Genomic DNA, 20,307 nt, shown 5'->3' with positions numbered 1-20,307 from the left:
TTTCCCCACCTTCCCCCCCCCCCCCCCACGAACAAGTCGGTGCCTGGAACAGTGGCCCCTATCACCTCTCCCTCCCCCCAGTAATGCCCCTAATGTGGTAAGGAAAGGAGGAAAAGTTTGATGTGAATGTGGCAGCCAGAGTTGTTAAACAGAGATATTTTGCAAAATTTTTGTACAATCTGGAGTTTCTCCATGTTCTTTAAACATCAGGACCAGATATAATGAACTGTTAGGAGGTGACAAAGATATGAATAAGTAAGGTCTGGTCATTAACAGGTTCAGATAAGATCTGGTAAACAATTTAAAATGGTTTCAATGTCCCTGAGTAATACTTTCTATGTGAGATTTTATCATTGATGAGGAGTCTGTAAAGTACTCCTAAATTATGGCCTGACTTGATAGATTATGGGCATATACCTTAATCAATGAGGCACCACAAACTCTTCAAAATGCTTTCCTGTATCTACAACCATCATCTCTTACTTAGATTCAGCTTCAGTCAGCTGATGGGGCTCCCAGCTGCATCTGGATCAACTGACAGGACTCCCAGCCTCAGAAGCACATAGTGCACCCCCCAAGCTGGGAGCTCTTGATACTTGTAGCCACAGGGGAGCATCTAGCCACCTGTTCAATTAAACGTGTCATAGAAACCAGGCACAAAGTTTTCCAACAAGTTTTGAGAATAATGTTGTGGCTTATTCCTTGTTTTATTACAGCATTAATTGCTTTAATGTGTGGCCAGGTTACAACTTAAGACATGATTAACTGGTTAATCATATCTTTAGTATAATATATGGCAGAGGCCTCAGGTGCATATCTATCCTGCCTTCTACTTAAATTTTATTTGGTGGCTTTATATTTATTTTTATGAGGACCAGAAAGAGAACTGTTTGTTGCTGGAGTCCAACAGTTAACAGTTTAGTGGTAGAGATGCAATTTTTCATTACAATTCACTATTTGCATGTATCAGGAAGAAATTAAACTATTTTAGGATATTTCTTTCTATAGTAACCTCTTATTCAAAGAGAGAGACATGGCCAACACTACTGAATGCTGCAGAAAAGTTTAGAAGGATAAAAAGACATGTATTGACAAGGAATATCTAGCAGCCACGGTTTTAGCTACATATCCTACTTCGCATTCAGACTGTGCCAGGACTGAAATATTTGTTTTGGTTAAATAAACATGTAGCTAGCCTTTGGCTAACTTCTGCAAAAGTTTTCTTAGAGACTTTGGCCTTAGTTGATTACAGTCAGTGTATCCATGGATGCAATTATCTTCTGTGATGGTTAGTTTATTGTTTTTTTGAATGCATTAGCCATTTTTGTCAGAAGTGAAGCTAGATGCTCATTAATTTTAGGAACCCGGAAAAGCATGGCTTAGACTCAAATGTCTTGAGATGAGACCCCTTTAATTAGTCTAGAATTTGTTGAACTATTGTAATGACCCCTGGGAAGATGGGCAGTATTAGTTGGTGGTTATAGGTAAATTCCTGCCATTTGGAAATTTTTCCCTAATGTGTCCAGTTTTGTTAGTGAAGTAAGATGATGGTTCTTCAGTGTTTTGTTGCTTATTTCTGTTGCACACACACACACACACACACACACACACAATCGCCCTTCAGGTAAGTTTGTGGAGGGAAGGGGCATGGAGGAGTGCAGGGGTGGGGGCGTCAGATTAAGGCTCCCATGGTGAGGGAGGAAGTCGGGCAGGGGCAGGGGCAGGGGCAGAGGCTTGGATGAATGGGGCCCTGGCACCATGGTGTGTCATGGGACAGAGCTGCGGATGGCTCATTCAGGAGCATGTGGGGGTGGGGTGTGCACGGCTCCCCGCCACTGCACGCACCCCTGGGGCAGGCATAGGGGTCATGTGCCACCTGGATTTCTGTGCAGGGCAGAGGTGCACTTTGGGCTGGAGCTTTGTGCTCTGCTACCTTTGCCTTGGGAGCCGTGCACTTGCTGTACTGCATGTCCCTTGTCCACCTAGATGTGGGAGGCACAACATGGTATCGCGTGGCTCCTGGGGCAAAGGCAGCAGGGTGCATAGCTCCAGCCTGCAGTGAGCAGCACTCCTCCACCCCATGCACAAATCCAAGGGTCATGTGCTCCCCATGCCTCCCCTGGAGCTGTGTGCAGAGGTGGGGAGCCACGCCCCCTGCATCCCTAGATAAGCCACCTGTGGTTCTGTCCCATGACCCACCCCAGCCCTGGTCACATTCACCCCAGCCCCTGCTCCTGCCCCTGCCCCACTCCCTCCCTCACTGTGGGGACCTTGATGTGCCCCCAGCCCCTTCCCTCCCCCACTCCCTTTTCTTCCAGACTTACCTGCAGGTTGCTGCCCTACACACCACCAGGCTACATTTCTGGTTGCGTGCAGAGCGCAGCTGCTTTTGTGTGTGTGTGTGTGTGTGTGTGTGTGTGTGTGTGTACCCTCCCCTGTAGCTGACCAGCACCCATGCCCATGTAGCTACAGCACTACCCCTGTGTGCTGTAGCTGACCAGCACCCATGCCCATGTTGCTCTGTGGTTCCTCTGCACTGCCACCACTGCCCCACTGGGTGGCCCAGAGGTGGTGGTGATGGCAGCCGACTGGATCTTCAGTGCAGGCTCCAAAGCCATGTGCATGATTAACATGTTAAGAAAATTAACACAAGAACCAATAATGGGTTAATCACATACATTAACTGTGATTGACAGCCCTAATTATTACTCTATTTCAACCACTTCCATAAATGATGTATTCTTATCAAACATACATATATCTATAAGAGATATGACCCATCATGTATTAAAATGTCTGCTCCTGATAGTGGTTTGAAAAATAGGTCATTATGAATGATGGTACGTACCCCTCCTGATGTATAATACTTTTTTTTTAAAAGGATTACTCAATTGTGAGCTTTGCTGTTGACTTCTGAAAAGAAAATTCAGGCTCTGGCTATAAAGAAAAATTCAAACTAATAATACATTTAACAGTTGAAGCACGTATTCTGGACAAAACCTTTAAGCTTGTGATCTAGCAGGTATTAAAAAGCAGCCTTTAAAAAAAAAAAGGGAGCTGAGCCCCTTATGGATCCTGGAAAGTCACATTCTCCTCCATTTAACAGTCATAGTAGTAGAATACATTTTGTATGCCTGTTTGGTACATCTTAAAAGACTGACTTATCAAAGCTCTGCTAGTTAACATCTTAATTACTGGCCAGTGGATTAACTCCTATAATTGTTATGAAATATTTCACTCAATAGAACTCTTTTCTTATGCAGCACCCTGCTTAACTTAGAACAGATCAGCTGAAACAGGCAAGTTCTAAGATGTCATATTCAGGGTCATTGCAATCAGGAACAATATAGGGTGATCTGACTGGTCCCAGGATTCAAAGAGTTACAATGGTGACAATGAGCCACCTATGCATGCTGTATCTCTTCTGGACACAGCACTAGTGCAGCAGAAGATAAAATGCATTCATCTGAATTGAACACTTGAATCCAGGAATATAATTTTGTGAAAAGTTCAAAGAAACAGCAATTATGCATCCTTTAATTGACTGTCAGGTAGGGGGATCTGTATAGGAAATGGCATTCTGTGTGTACTTTTAAGATACTAATAGCATGATGTAAAAACAATGATGTTTTAAATTTGGGACAATCTATACTGAAGACTAGAATAATTATATAATACTATGACACTTTATTTCAATTTAAAATTTACTTTAATTAAAACGGTAGAAAAATGAAAAAACAACTGAAATGGGGAAATGTCTTATTTAATTAAAAAGGCAAATCCTGACTTAGTTCAAATATATTAGGAAGTTTGTGCTTTCAGAATGTAAACTTAGCACTTACTAGTATAGAATTGTAATGCCTGGTATGATGCTTATTTAGCAATCTAACACTCCTCCTTGTACTAGCTGTATGTCTAAGTCAACTCAACTAATATCTACTTCAAGCACAAAGCAAAATTCAGCCTTTTCAGTTATATAAATTCTTCTGGAAATGATTTTCAATGAAAATACTAATTAATAATTTATCAGAACAGTGCTAACAGGTACAATTTTTTTTTTTGAGAGATAGAAAGAGAGAGACCTAATCAGTTACAATACTAATTAAAGGACATTTTTGGAGACTATATATAGATCATTTGGTATAAGGTTGCACATTTTATTCATTTGTTTCCCTTGAGCTGGTATCTAATTGGTTCTCGAGTATCCTCAGTAACCTTGCCTAAAAGACCATTCCACATCTATTTATTATTTTTTGCTGGAAAAAAGTATTTTCTATTCCTTGTGCAATTTTATATATATTCACTGCACATATGCACAATTTATAGAAGTAATCAACAAACAAACATGAAGTCACAAGTCCATTAAGAATTGGGGTAGAAAATCGATAATAAGATTAGTATGACACAGTAAGTTCAGATGTGCCCAAACCCCGACTCTTGTAATCAAACTGGTCATCTTTAAAACAGCAAAAGCAGAAAGGATCCAGAGACAGGAAAGCAGAATGATTAGAAAAATGAAAACAGTTCTAGATAAAGAGTTAAAAAGATAATCTTTTTTCCTCTCCTAACAATGGGATCCTGCTGATGCCGTTCTTCAAGCCCACTTTCAAAAGCTTCATAAAAGGCGGGGGGGGGGGGGGCCCATGGACCATCTGCTGCCCCACTGATTACCTAATGAACACGTTGCATCGTGCAGTAGCTCCAGCCCTTAGAACCAACATTGGGTGTGCTGAAAGTCCCGTAGAGTTGTTTTGAAGCTTAGATATTGCTCAGAAAATGTTGGTTTGTTGTGGAAACTGTGTGGATGATGCATGTGATTTGTGGAGGCTCCAGTCCACTTTGTTTTATTATTTTCAGAGATCTTAGACAATTGACCTGTATCATCTATTAATCCTCAACAAACCTTGGAAGTATCTCAGTTGTATCAAGCCATCTCCATCACAAAAAACCTGGTAATTGTACATTCATCTGCACATACAAGCAGAGACTGGCAGAGATTTTCTGTTAAGATTTTGGCCAAATACTCTTATTTTTTCTATAAAGATTTTATTTATTTATTTATTTATTATGGTGAGTTAGTTTCCTATCTCACCTTACTATCAAACTGGGATCCTTTCTACTGCTATTCCCCAACAACCTGTCTAGCACTGGAAAAGGACACTATTGCTGTCACCATTTCCTGAACCACTCAACTTGTTTGCTCTCTCTTCCAGCAAGGTGTCAAGTCCTTTTCTCCTCACCTTTAGTGTATAGCCTGTTTGTGACTCAGTCTGCTTCATCTTGAGTCCTTCTGGTTGTACTAGAAGCAACTTCTGCTTCCACTGGGGGTCTGGACTCATTTCATTACCAGCCCACAATTCTGACATTGTTACATTAGCATCAACACAGGTATTCAGTAAAATGAGACAATTGTTAAAAAAAGCCTACACACTTTTAATATAGCAAAACTTGCTTCTCTCAGGGTTGGCCCATTTGATTAATTAAATGAAAGAGTTTCTTGTTTTAATCCTCCCTTCACTCCTTTCTCTCTGTCAAACCACACCCACCTGCAGGGAAAGCAGGTTTATTACACTACCACTCAATTTTAAATTTTTAATGGAATTAATATAGATTAGAAATGTATAACAATAATGTAAACAACCATACTTGTATCAAGAAGAATAAAAAACTAATTAAAAAAACAAAACCAAGCGAATCTATATCACCTAAGCCATCTTGTTTGCACTTGTGAGGAGAATCTGGGAAATCTCTGGCCTAAGAATCACCATAAAGAAGTAACAGTACAGCATTAAATGCATATAAAATAAGCTAAATAAATTGTGAGTAGCCAAAAGGGCTGTTTCAAGCAACTATATTTTTCACAGTGAATCATTTAAACAGTGCTAAACCACAGACTGCCTAGAAAGAGCAACATAAGTGATTCTCTTCTGCTCAGCATGTATTTCCATATCAACTTCCATTGGCTGTCAGCTCAAAAATGTGCTAATGAGGTCTGATCATGGACTGAGATCCCAGTGTGTCAGACCACCTGTGGCGTTTGTTGTTGCTGTGTGTTAATATTAGGTTTATTTCTTTAACATTTCTTTAAGTGTATTAGACTTTTGATTGTTCATAGATAGTGAAAAAAGACCGTACTTTTTATCTGACCCCCTTGATTTTTTTTATTTTAGTTTTCAAAAGATCTGATGATGAAACTTTATTACATTATCTGCCAACTTTTGATGGATTTTATTTTTTTTTGCATAGAATAAATGGCCAAAGGCAAAACACTACTCAGTGCTCCCTCAAGTTACATTTCTTCCACTGGTTCTGTGTTTATTCTTTTTCACTCTGCAATGTTATTTTACACTTTCACCATATTTTGGCCAAGGCACTGAATCAAAAAAAACCCTGAAGCACATGTTCAACTTTAACTTTCATGAGCCATAACCAAGTTTTTAGTTTCTTTGCTGCAGAAAGGTGGAAATATTAATTGCATGATGAATCAGGGCCTAAAATTAAAACGTAGTTTTAACCAAAAATGGATGAAATATTAAGCGTGATAATTGTTATCTAAGATTAAACAGTAGGGGCTAGATTGGCAACTGTGTCTACAGTTGTTCTAATTTCGCCCCAATGAAAGAAAAGTAAAACTTTAATTAGATCCTTAGATTTTGTATGTAGCTTTACATTAACAGAAAAGAACAAAACAGAACAAGATAATAAGAAAGGCTTTTATTAGTTTTTACTTCTACAGTATGCTGAGACATGTAGTATGAAACATAAATATTTTTAGTGTCTTACTGTTCTTAGGAATGTAGAAAAGATGACAACCAGCTGATATTACATTAAAACAGAGTCATATTGTGGTTTATTATTTAAAAACTATTTTTTTTTGGTCTCTCCAATTCTATCCATCTTATGTATTTGGTCTCTGCCCCCAAACTGGTGAAAACAAAAACAATTCTTAGACCATTTGTATACTAAGCATATAACAGAATCATAAAAGGTAGGAAAGGACCTTGGGAGGTCAGATAGGCCAACACCTTGCCCAAGGCAGGATCATCCCTATCTAAACCATCATAGGTGTTTGTTTAACTTGTTTCTTAAAAACATCACCAACAACCCTCATGCCATGTATAATGCCTGAAACTTGAAAAATACCCTTTAACAGGTAAAGAGGGGCAAGAGAACTATCAAATTCATGGCACTGCACAGATAGGAAGGAATCTGTTAAAATATGCTGAAGAGGACTAAGGAAGAGAACCAGACCTCCTGCTGCAGAGGAAGGCAAAAAACCCTGACAGTCCGTGTCAGTCTAACCATGGGATAACATTTCCTGATGATCACAAATGCAGTGATCACTCAGTCTGACCCTAAGCAGAGGAGCAAGACCCTCTAGCCAGGAACCTCTGGGTTTAAGTTCCAGCAGGAGCTCAGTACAACCCAAACAAAATTCCCAGCTTTGGCTGTGGCCAAAACCCACTCCTAAGAAAATGGAAAAAAAAAAGGCCCTGACACCCATAGTGCATGTGTGTGTGTGTGTGGGGGGGGGGGTCCTCTCTCTGCCTCATGTGGTGGCCAGCAAAGCCCAGAAATGTGGGATAACCTGACACCCTCCAGGCTACACTGTAACTTGGGGACCATAAATACAACTCCATGCATCATATACCCTTTCCTATCATTCTATTCCCTCCATAAACTTATGATAGCATCTATTTCCGCTCTAGCATTTAAATATTAGTACACAAATTAACTTAGACTGGATCCAGGAAAGATCACTCAGGGACTCTATTTGAGACCATTCCAGATTCTTTTATAACTACCCTTTCCTTGGAGCTATTGAGTCAGTTATCTATATACCTCGTAGTAATATCTAGCTACATTTCTGCAGTTTATATATGAGAAAGTCATGTGTACTACAGTCTAAATACACAATATTCACTACATTCCCTTCATCCACCCAAGTAGTTATTTTGTCAAAGGAGATCCAATTTATTTGGCACAATTTGTTCTTAGAAAAATCCAAGCTGGCTGCTTGTGATAAGCTTGTCTTCCTCCTAGATCCTTACAAACTGACTGACTTCTTCATAATTTTCTCCGCTAAAATCTCCAATACTGAAGTCAGGCTAACTAGTCTATAACGTTTAGTAAATATTATTGCCAAGGGCTCTAAGATCCCTTTTGCCAGTTCCTTCAGCACCCTGGGACATCAGGTCCTTGCTGACTTGAAACAAAAGCTTCTGGAAGGTGAAGGATTTTTCCATGACCACAATCCTCAGCCTTTCCATTTCATTGTCTATTTCATTTTTTCAACTCGTGTTTTTGTGAAGACCAAGGCAAAATAGCTGTTGAGTAGCTCTGCCTTCATTTTGTCTTCTGAAAAGAGCTCACAATGGCTATTTAACAGTGACCAATAGATTCATTTAGATGGTGAACTCTCTTTGGGAATCTGTACCCAGTAGCAACCAAAAGCACTCTTAAAAGAAAAGGGTTTTTTCAATAAACCATTAGTGAAAAAGGGATTCTGAAGCAACACAATCTCTACATGTATTTGAGACAATATCCTAACTGATAAGGTGCTTGAGTAAGTGAAATATAAGTATCTCTGAAGCAGCCACAAAACTTCTTCAGAGTGCTTGGCTCTTAGATTTTGGACTACAAAGGTGCCTAGGTTAATGCTTATGGACATGCACAGAAGAACCACAGTCTAAGCAGTTACCTCAAACCTAAGTGCCACTGAATCCTCAGTGAGAGGTGTGGGGCACCTCTAGAGGTGTGGGGCAAGTTTCTAGAAGAGGCCTGTAGCCTCTTGAAGGGGCCTGTAGCAGGACCGAGCCCTATGGGTGGCCATGACTCCCCATGGCGGCCTTACGATTCCTGTCCTGCTCTGGCTCTCCTTTTTCCCCCTCACCTGCCATGCCTTGCTGATACCTTTTGCTTGGGAGAAGGGGAGTCTGCGCCCGGATCCCAGACTGAAACTGTGTTTGCAACTAGGGTTCCTCCTGAACCCCAGTGATCCCCATCCTGCCCTCAGGCACTCAGTGGGGCCCTCCTGACCCATCCATGCTCTCCTTTGTTGCAGTAATTGGTTTAAGGGCTAATTATGTGGCCCCCAAACTCCCCTACAGTCACATCCATGCATGGAAGATGTTACTGGTCATGACTTGTGTGAGGTACTTGACCCAAACCAATGCCAGGCCATCTCAGGCCTCTATGCCCTTGTTGGGGCCTTGGCCTTCCTGGCTTCCACCCCTCTCTTCTAGTTGACCCCTTTAACCTAGACCCACTGCATTGCATCTTAGCTTATGGGAACCAGCACTAATCTCACCGCCTCAGGATCTGGTCTCACCCCTCTTGGGCTTTGGGCCCCTGGCCCTGGCTTTTCTGTCTTGGGCTTCTTGCTGTCTTGAGCACTGGGATGTTGGCTCTGGTTCTTGCTCCTCCTCACTCGCTTCAGGGTATTCCCACCTAGCCCCTCTTGGGCTCTGGGCCCTTGGCCATGATTCTGCCTCACTCAGGTGCTGACCCTAGCCTTCCTAGCTTCAGGCCCCCTAGGTTTAGGCTTTAACCCTTCCTGGTTGCTGCCTGTTAGGGCTCAAAACACTGATGCGCTCCTTGGGCATCACTGTGACCTCCTCCTCCCTTGTTATCTCAGTCCACTGGTAACTAGAGCAAACAAAACAAAACTGTCGGAGAATCAGAGCAGCACCAGCAGCTGCTTTTTGACCCCCCCCACCGGAGCAGTAAAACTTTCACCTGACAGGCGGGTAGTGATGGATGGGGTGAAATTAACCAGGCACAGATGCGTGTTGGTTATAGGAGATTGTTTATTTATGTCGCCCAGATAGTGACGTGCGATGCAGGCTGAGCCTTCATTCCGTTTCAGTTGCTTCAGTTACAGCGGTTATAGTCAAACGTACGGTTTTGGGTTATAGCTAACGATGACGGACGTGGCACCGGGAACGAGCTATCGTGCTTGCAGGGCTTTGATACGTCAAGATTTACGCTGACGGGGAGTATTGACAGCTGATCAAACCGTCAATCTACTCTGGTGATGGACTCAGGTCTCTCCTCAGAGGTTTCTCCGGGGTTCTCTGACTTGGCGGAAGTTGTTAAACTATTTATAGACAGAGGTGTCTGATGGAGATACCCAATGATGAACCGTTATGTGGAATCTTTAATTTTTTGGCAAGCAGCAGTTCTTTGTGCTCTCAGGTTGTTATTAGGTTATAAGGTAGTGGGTTAGGTTTTCTGCCTGTTACGTATGAGGTTATGATGAGGGGCTTACGCTTGTTTCTTGACCAATTGCAGGGATTTATGGCAGGGCTATCCCCTTTCACCCTGACCAGCCTTACGTTTCATTTCTTGTTTGTGACGTGGGCATAAATTATATACAGCTCTCCGCCAGGATTTTGTTTCAGGAGTTTTTGGCAAGAATTTTTTTTAACCCTTAGTTGACTACTTGAATGGTATCTCTTGCTAGTGGCATGGGCACTGATTAACTGGGTTGTGACAAAAACAAGCAATCATTTAACACAAAACTTTTCCCCTCTGGGCAAACTAACATGAGAAAAGAAAAATGTACACTATTGCTTTAAACAGTACCCAACCTCCTACTGGATCCTACTGCCCAAAAGCTGTCAGCTCTTTGCTTGCAGATCCAAGGGCAGCTCAGGTAACAGTCTGGTGATCCCCTCCATTCTGCACTGATGAGGTCACATCTGGAGTACTGTGTCCAGTTTTGGGCCCCCAACTACAGAAGGGATGTGGAGAAATTGGAAAGAGTCCAGTGGAGAGTAATGAAAATGGTTCGGGGGCTGGGGCACATGACTTCTGAGGAGAGCCTGAAGGAACTGGGCTTATTTAGTTTGCAGAAGAGAAGACTGAGAGGGAATTTCATCGCAGTCTTTAACTCCCTGAAGGGTAGTTCCAAAGATTTCATAGATTTCATAGACATTAGGGCTGGAAGAGACCTCAGAAGATTATCAAGTCCAGTCCCCCGTCTGAAGGTCAGGAAGTCAGCTGGGGTCATAGGATCCCAGCAACATAAGCATCCAATTTTCTCTTGAAGGTGTTCAACGTAGATGCTTGAACCGCCTCCAATGGCAGGCTATTCCAGACCTTGGGGGCTCGGACAGTAAAGAAATTCTTCCTTATGTCCAGCCTGAAACGGTCTTGCAGAAGTTTATAACCGTTCGACCTCATCATCCCTTGGGGTGCTCTGGTGAACAAACGTTCCCCCAGATACTGGTGGTCACCCTTGATAAACTTACAGATCACCCCTGAGCCTGTGCTTTTCCAGGCTAAAGAGCCTCATAGCTCTCAGCCTGTCATCGTAAGGTCTGTTTTCTTGACCTCTGATCATGCGCATGGCTCTTCTCTGGACTCTCTCAAGCTTCTCCACATCCTTTTTGAATTGTGAGGCCCAAGACTGGATGCAGTACTCCACCTGTGGCCTCACCAAGGCCGAGTACAAGGGGAGAATGACGTCCCGGGATTTGCTTGAGATGGAAGCCACCGTTTTGGTCGCTTTACCAGCTGCAGCATTGCATTGAAGGCTCATGTTCATCTTGTGGTCAATGGTGACCCCCAAGTCTCTTTCTTCCATAGTGCTAGCCAGAGGATGGAGCTAGACTGTTCTTAGTGGTGGCAGATGACAGAACAAGAAGCAGTGGTCTCAAGTTGCAGCAAGGGAGGTTTAAGTTGGATATTAGGAAAATCTTTCTTACTAGGAAGGTGGTAAAGCACTGGAACAGGTAACCTAGAAGGGTGGTGGAATCTCCATCCTTGATGGTTTTTAAGGCCCAGCTCAACAAAGCCCTGGCTAGAATTATATAGTTGGGGATGGACCTGCTTTGAGCAGGAGGTTGGACTATATGACCTCCTGAGGTTCCTTCCAATTCTATCTTTCTATGATTCTCTGATCCCCTGCAGCCATCTGACTGCAGAGCTCTTCACCCTGATGCCTGCAAGGCCTCACTGACCACCTGGTCTCAGGCACTGGCTTTATGTGCCTCCTGAGCCCCGGGCCTTTCAGTCAGGCAAGTCTTTAGCCACCCACAGGAGTTTGGAAATAGGCTTGAGGGCTGGCTGCTTGGGCAGCTTACAACTGCTGCTCTGGCTGCACTCTTTCTGCTTGAGTGGGGCTCAGCCCTATTGTCTTAATGCAGTGCAGTCAGCTCTGCAATAGGCACTCATGGCCTCTAGTCCTTGGGTTGCCTATTCACCTGCATTCAGCTCACCATGGGCAGCTCCCCCTCCCCCCTGCACACTCGGGGAAATTTCTGCTGCTACTTTCCCTTTAAAATAACAAAAGCCTTGGCTAACTGTCACTGGGTCTTGTCCCTTAAGCATGTGCTGAGCACTGCTAGTGCACAATGACAGCAGTGCATTCAAAACAAAGCGCAACAACCAGTGACTTTTACTCAGAAACCTGAAGGAAGTTCATGGTGCTGCCACCACCCGGGTTTTACACAATAGCCTAGTATTTAAAGCATCTAACCAGGAAGAGGAGGAACTGGTCTCTACACTTTCCTCACCCTCCTTCCAAGTAGAGTTTCTTAGCCACCATGCTATAACTGGTAGAAATTAAGCCATTCATTGTACAGACCAGACCAGAATCAAGGGGCCAGGAGGACCATAAGAAAGAGGAAGCCTGACTCTGTGACCAGATGATTAGGACAGGGTGGGATTTGGTCCATAGAGTCAAGGATATTTAGTAGTGTTTGGCAGTGGGTTTTCATCTGCACCCCAACCGGGTAGCAGGGGGTTTCACCTATGCTGCAGCTGAGCAGTGGGGAGAAGTGTCAACAACTGTAACAGCAGCTGTTGTGTCCCAGTGCCAGAACTCCTCAGACCCAAGCTGGGTTATTCTGGTCTACTACCAGAAAATGTTTCTGATCACTGAGTTATAGCATTCAGCCAAGAAGAAGAAGCCCTGAGTTCTATTTTCTATCCAATGACTGTCTAATGTAAAATGCAGAAATGCCCACAGAGCAAAGACAGGAATTTAGGACTCTCCCCTCCCCTGTAACTTAATGGTTTCTAGTCACTGTGACAGTATCTATCTGTGGAGGGGTGTGCCACTTCTACTCCATTCAATATTCTAACACACAATCCTCCTGAACCCCACTGATCCCCATCCTGCCCTCAGGCACTTGTTGGGGCCCACAATCAGAAAAAAGCACATTTTGGGATAAACATGACGTATCTTTACCAGTGATACTTCGGTTTTTTATAATACTTACACACCATAGAAAAAAGGTTAAGCCACTTACAGTTGCACAGAACTTTTTGTTTTTGTTTCCTCCAAAACCCAGTGCATACACGCATGTTATTTGTGGAGAAAAGAATTTACTTAAAATCCTTAATAGTGATGTGAACATAGTTGCAGTTAAGGTTCTAGACTGGATGATACTCAGATATTATGCTACATGGCATATACCATAAATGCTGAAAACATTATTAAATGGGCATAATAATAATTCCTTTCCCTTATGTTTTGAGTGCATGTTGTTAGTTATCTCTCCTTTATTATGTGTGTGTCTGTACAGCAGTTACAACAATGACAACTTTGACTTGCTCCGTAAGTGTAACTGCAATATAATCGCATGCAGGCTGAATTTGATCTCTGCACTTAAGGTATTTCATTAAAGCAGTTTGAGATTATCACAAAGTTTGAGAGAAGACTGGGTCTTTTTTAAAGGCAAACATGTCACAAGACACAACAGTCCAGCTATGCTTTACTGTACCAATGGTGGCATTTATTTAAAAAAAAAATAAAAGAAAATTTCAGTTGTTTGCAACTGACAAATATTCATGACCTGAATGCTGGCCTGTTTTGATCCAAGTTCAGTTTGATAAAGTCTTTCTACTTCTGTGCTTTCAGTGGCCATCTTCTGAAGCAAAGATCACTTTTCTATTCACAATATTTGCTTTTTCATCGGTTCTTTCATGGAGTCTATTGGGACTCTTCAAGCTGTTCCTTACGAAGGGAGGCTGTGACCTTTCTGTTGGGCTAGATACAATATGAAGTACTTTGCTCTAGTTTCTCTTTTTTTCCATAGGTATCTGTGAATGTGCTTGGCTTTTCACGTGAGCTTCATGTCAAACTTCCGAGATATCAGGTTCAGTGCTATTTAAAAATGAGTCTTTTTCAGGTTATTCACCTATGTTTTCTTTCTCTTTTTTCCACTTCAGATTTTGAGCTTTTCCTACAATCTTCAAGGGCTCTGTCTTGGAAATATGTTTTCTTTTTTAATTTGCAATTATTCCAGCAGCTATTACCTGCTGTCCCGCCACTACACAATTCCTACAGCAGCTCCCCTGGATTATACATTTGTGTGTCTGTTCCATATCTCAGTGTATCATACATAATCTGGGACCATGCAAAAACTATTGTTAATATGTGGCATATCCGGGCCCAAACTGTCTGTCTTCCAGGACCACAAAACTTCAGATGCTTGCTTTTAATTTTGTACAATGACTGAAAGTCAAGTTGTGAGCGTACCTTAGAATGACAACGCATAACATAGTAGCAGCTTAATAGTCTGATATGAAGAAAGAAGCCCTCTTCTGGGAAGGGGCAGAGCACTCATAGTACCTATAGAGTAATCTTTTATTAATTAAGTTTTGTAGAAATATGAATGGCCTATTGTAACAGGCTACAGGCTTGCAGCCTGGAGCAATTAGCCAGCCAGTTAGCAGGATGTCCACATAATGGGTTGCAGATGGCCCAGTTAATTATTAAATGAGGAGAATTTGACTAGTTGACCTGGAAATAAAAGGGGAAAGGAAGTGAAAGTGAGTTGGGGGGACTGGACTGGACTGGACTGGACTGGACTGGACTGGACTGGAGGTAGGTAGGTAGGTAGGTAGGTTTCTTTGCAGGGAGAGGCAGGTGGTTTTGAGAGAGAAAAGAGTGGAAGGTGAGAACCAGATTTTGCTTTTGGGGGTTCATTGTGGACCATATGTATTTTTCTGTGGTGCTCTGTGGAGTGGATTGACCTAGGGCTTCAAGCTCAGTTTGGATTGTTTTGCTCTTGGCTGAGGCCTGGGAAGCAGAACAATCTAGGCATTACAGCCTGTATTTCTGAGCCCACAGGAAGACTGTTGCTGGAACCAGATTAAAAGGCTCAAGGACTGATTTGAGTCAGACATAGCCAGGGTAGCTGGCAACCTACTATACCCCTGTTCCAAAATATTTTCATGCTGAGTCATTTTAATGCATATTCTCACTGCTCTTTCTCCTATTCTTGCTCCCCCTCCACCCATTGCTACTACTGATTTGGATGGTTTATATATTTACATGCACGTGCGTGCACACATGCACCCCCCCCTCTCTTCAGTCTGCACCCATACATTAGGTTGCTCTTGTCCCTGCTATACTACAGTGGCTATGGGAATAGTGGCTTGATGATGGATCACTTCAGAAATGGACATCGTGCAAGGAAGTGCATAGTTTGTGGGAACACTGGACAAGTGGGCAACAGGCGCTGGCAACAAAAAGCAGTGAAAGAATTAACATAGTAAGTCAAAAAGAGATAAGAAGGAATTTGGACTTGATTCCGATCTGCCATAGAGTGAAAGTTCCAGTATCACCTGAGTGGGAGGCACTGAGTTGACTTCAGAAATGAGAAGGAATTTAAAATTCCTGTGAAGTGGGTACATATCCCTGGAGCCACTCCCACATTTCTCTTTGCAACCTGAAAGTTGTGCAGAGATCTGCAGTTCTGACTCTGACACCTAGACACACTAAGAAATGATATGGTCTGAGCATCTGGACCCCCAGTTCTTGCCTAAGATGAGTGGGTTTCAAAAACTATATGGAACGGTGCTAAAATTTCCAACTGGAGAGGCATGTCTGAGCACAATGACAGTACTGAGTTCCATACAAAACACAGCTATTTTCATTAGAACACAATAATTTTGGTTCAGGCTGAGGAAATTCTTTAAAAATGTTCTTTTCCCCACATTCTAATCTTCTTTTTTCTTTCCATTTACCCATCTTTCCTTCTTAGCACATCACTAATTTCAATCGAATTACATCATGACATTGCTTAACATACCTGGCATATCAAGTATATTTTGATTTTTGCTGTTGTACTGAATGTAATAAAATCTGTAAATTCATATACACACGTACTATATTTTTACAGTGGTCACTCCTACAGGCTTACCAACTGCCTGGGGTATACTAGCTTTGGTAAGTATATGAGGCTATATATATAATTTAAATCTATAACCTTAGTGTTTTCGTGACCAATTCAAAATACATGTTTTTGATAGTCTTTTGAAGCTTGGGAGATAGTTGGTAAAACAGCCAACAATATCTTTTCACAATCAACTTGCTTACTGTGTTAGTTGAGTTTCCATTTAAATGTAAACCACTGTCAAAGAGAGGTGAGGAAGCTCCACTGCTGTGATCACTGGATGGTCCAGGGGAACCTGAAACCACAGGATGAAGAGTAGTTGCTTAATTACATTTAAGAGGCATTAAGCAGGTAATAATAATTTCAATGGAGGTGGGCTAACAGCATAAGAGTTTGTAATTTTTACTCAACAGATGAAAACACCCATCTGACTGCATTCAACAATATCTGTCTGAACATATGCTGCATTTGAAAAAGGGGATATAGGCACCTAGACAGCTCTACTTACAGATTTGTGTTCATTGGAATTACTTATGTGACTAACAGCCTTGTTACACCTTATTCTGTGAGCTGCATAAATGTTGATCAGTATTAGGTTGGAGTTTGGAGCATAGGTTGGAGTTTGGACAAAGCGGGTATCAAATTAAGGTACGAATAGCTAAATCACATTGGCGCACATGTAGATGTTAATGCTGTGTCAATGGATACACGTTGTGTTAATGCACATTAGCATGTCTGCTCACGTGCTAATGTGACATAACTGTTTGTGCCAAAAGTTAATGATCCTTAAATGTACATTAGCACATCCATGTGTAGATGTGCTCCTAAACTGCCTAATGCAAGGCACATTAAGCTCCAGGGCTCGGCTGGGCTGGGCTGCTCTCTGGCAGTCCCTAGCTGCAGGTTATAAAAGCCTGCAGCCATTTTGTACCTTGGGGCACACTACACAGAAGCCTGGAACATGTGCACTTCCTGGGACCAGTACAGGCCTTGTGTGGCCCCCTGGACAGATCATAGGCTGCCTCTGCATTGCATGTCCTTTTTCCGCAGCTGCTGCTTGGCCACAGATGAGTGTTTGATATCGTAGCTCAGGAACGCAAGTGAGGAATGCAGGTGTGCCCAAGGCACCAGGAGGATCATCAGCAACTGGGCATAGAGGCTTGGGCATCTGTCAGCCTGCACAAATAGCAAATTGTGCACAGCAGGGGCATGCCTGGGGCACAGCGGGGGGAGGGGCAGCCCCCCCCCTCTCCCCAGAGAGACCCCTAGTGAAGAGGGCAGGGGCATGGCCAGCTCCTTGCCCCAATCATCTGGGAGCCCCATGCACCCTGAGCCTGAGTACCATGGGCTGGACGGCAGCAGAGCAGAGCAGTTAGATTGCACCAACTGCGCACCATGGATGGGACCCTCCTGCTCCAGTGGCTGGTGGTGGTGGCAGAGGAGTGGGAACTGCTGTGCCCCTTAGCGCCCCCCTCCCCTCATTGTCCCCCACTCTGCGCTCAAAATCCAGAAATATTGTAAATAGCTTTCCAAATGTAAGTGTTGTTTTTTTTTTATTTTTGTGGGTTGGGAGCGTGATAGAGGGGCTTTTTTGGTTTAGGGGGAGGGGGGAAGGGGTTCTGTTTTCGAGGCAATGGGGGGAGGCATGGGGGTGAGTGTTGTTAGGGAAATAAAGGGTTCTTTTTGTTTCAACCAAGGGCATGGCCTGAGAGTAGTGCTGCGAGTAAGTAAGTGTGGGGGGGGGCAGGCATGCTGGAGCAGGGAGTACTGGAGGAGGAGGTCAACCAGGGCCCACCTCACCCCATGCTCCGGCCCCTGCTGGTGAGTGCACGACTCTCTTGGGGCCAGCACTATGGCCGGCAGGAGCATGGGGCACTGGTCATCACTGGGAGGTGGAGGGCTGAAGCAGAAGGGGCTGGGTGTCACTGGCAGGGGCAGCCCTTGCCCAGGGGGGCAGGGTGGGGAAGGAGGAAGCTGGTGCATGCTGCTCCTGCTTTAGGCACACAGCTCCTGAGCAGGGAAGGGGCTGGCCAGGGATCAGGACCGTTTCCAAGATGGCTGCCAAGTGCTAGCAGCTGGCTCTGGCTTCAACGTAACTCCCAAGTGACGACAGCCATGTGGCTGGAGCTCCCCCCAGTGGCCAGAGGGGCACATGGCACAGCTGAAGGGACTTGGCACTTGATTTATTGCCAAGTCGCTGCACGTGTAGACACCTGGCAAAAATTGCATGCTGGGCATTAGCTTAATGCACAGTAAATTAAGTTGTGCTTAAATGCACATGTAGACATGCCCTCTGTGAACATTGTGTGTAAAGGTTAATAGTGTGCCTGCACAGCTCTGATTTACTACTAGAAGGCCAGTGAGCAGGGGCATGGCTAGGAGCCAGGACACCTGGGCCCTATCCTTGCTCTGGGGAGGAGGAGGAGGAGGGAGTTACTGGGACAGGTGCATCCTGGAATGCTGGAGGACTATAAATTGTTCATTTTATCTTCATGGAGCAGACTGAAGTTACCCTAATATAAGCTAGGTAGCATAGCCCAGAGTAAACTGTTGCCTGAAGTGGCATAACTTTGAGATGCTCAGAGGGCACTTAGCATGAGCTAATGATCTTTAATGTGAGGACACTCAAGTTTTAAGTGCCCTTACACATTACACTTAGACCATACTAACTTCAATACAGTGATTTGCAAATGAATCCTGGTCTGTGAAATCCTTCTTTACATGTATATGCTAGCTCAGATGTCTTTTGTTGGAAATACCTGTATTTTAGAGAAAAGGGAATTTCCTCTGTTTAAAAAAAAAAAAAGAGATTAAATGCACAAAAAATGTATTATCACCACACTACCATTGCACACGTATTCTAAAAAGCCAAGGATTGAGCTAAGTCTTCTGTGAGCATATATACATTATGATTTTTTTTATACTATTTGTGATTGTAGGGTATCTGAGCATACTTTTATCTAAGATTATAGAATAGCACATTATACGATATATTATACTAGGAATATACATAATTAAAATATTTTTATGCATTGAGGACCAACCTTTTTGGCAGATGTGCCACAAATTAGGCCTATACTCTCCCTGAATACCACTCCAATACCTTTCCTCTGCCCGATTTGGCTGCTTTGCTTTCTGCTCCTGTCCCATCTCCCTCTGTGGTACCTGTAACCTCCCTGATCTGCCAGGTGCTACACACAGGGCCTCTGCATGCTGCTTGAGACATGTGCCACAGATTGGCTACCCCTATTGTAATGCAGTGATAAGAAGGCAGATTTAAGGCTGTGCTTTCAATTTTAAGCATCCAAAGACCAAGACATGCAAAAATTAATGATAAAATCTAGGCATTACAATAATAAAGTCCATACATGTAATATTCTTCACACATATTGACAAATGTGCTCCTGGTCAGCCGGGCAGCAGGGAGCGGGAGATTGCTCTTTGCCTCCAGGAGCTACCTGCTGCTACAGCAGGCTCTGCCACTGGAGCCCAGGCAGGGACAATGTACCCATTCCCTGACAACAGGGAGCTCCTAGTTCCTGCTCTGTGATCATGGGGCCTGGGCTGGGAGATCCTTATCTCTCAGGCTGAGTCCCACAGTCACAGGGCCTGGGCTCAGAGATCCTTATCTCCCAGCACCAGCTCTGTGGTTGCAACTGCGGGACTTGGACTGGGAGATAAGGATCTCCCAGTGCTGGCCCTGAGATAATGGAGCTGGTGCTTGGAGATAAGGATCTCTTAGCCCTGGACCCATGATTGCAGAGCAGGAGCTAGAGCTCCCCCTGGCTGCTGTACGGGCCAGTTGCAGGGCCACAGGGAGTAGGAGCAGTCTGCTACTAGGAGCAGCAAATCTGCTTCTGCATTGCTGCACATGTAGACATGTGCCTGGGAGAGTTTACTCTCAAGTAGTTTACTCAACAGTAAGCTGCTCTCAGATCATTGCACATGTAGACACACCTGCTAAAAAAAACATTCTCTGACTGTCCCTGATCTCCACAGCTATGACTTGCCACTAGAGGGCTGGTAAGTAGGGGCCTGACTAGGGGCTACAGTTCTGAGATGTCCATACAGAATAGGAGGGTAGGGAGAGGAGGCATTGCATCCTGAGGGTGCTGCATCCTGACTGAATCTTGGATTTCTGGGGAGTGGCCACACGCTTTTGGAACATGAGCTG

The 20,307-nt window shown here is 43.6% G+C and overlaps 1 protein-coding gene across 1 annotated transcript in view; it reads right to left on the bottom strand.

Annotated features, from left to right (window-relative positions):
• The window catches only part of SNTG2 (syntrophin gamma 2), a 462,462-nt gene that overhangs the window by 187,037 nt on the left and 255,118 nt on the right, over window positions 1-20,307 (bottom strand). Inside the window, exon 10 of the mRNA XM_025203382.1 lies at window positions 16,337-16,428. Coding sequence (XP_025059167.1) covers window positions 16,337-16,428 — 92 coding nt within the window. The remainder of the gene's footprint in view (window positions 1-16,336; window positions 16,429-20,307) is intronic.

Source organism: Alligator sinensis, unplaced genomic scaffold (genome assembly GCF_000455745.1).
Source record: "Alligator sinensis unplaced genomic scaffold, ASM45574v1 scaffold832_1, whole genome shotgun sequence".
Lineage (NCBI taxonomy): Eukaryota > Metazoa > Chordata > Crocodylia > Alligatoridae > Alligator > Alligator sinensis.
This window is presented reverse-complemented; position numbering and strand designations above follow the sequence as displayed.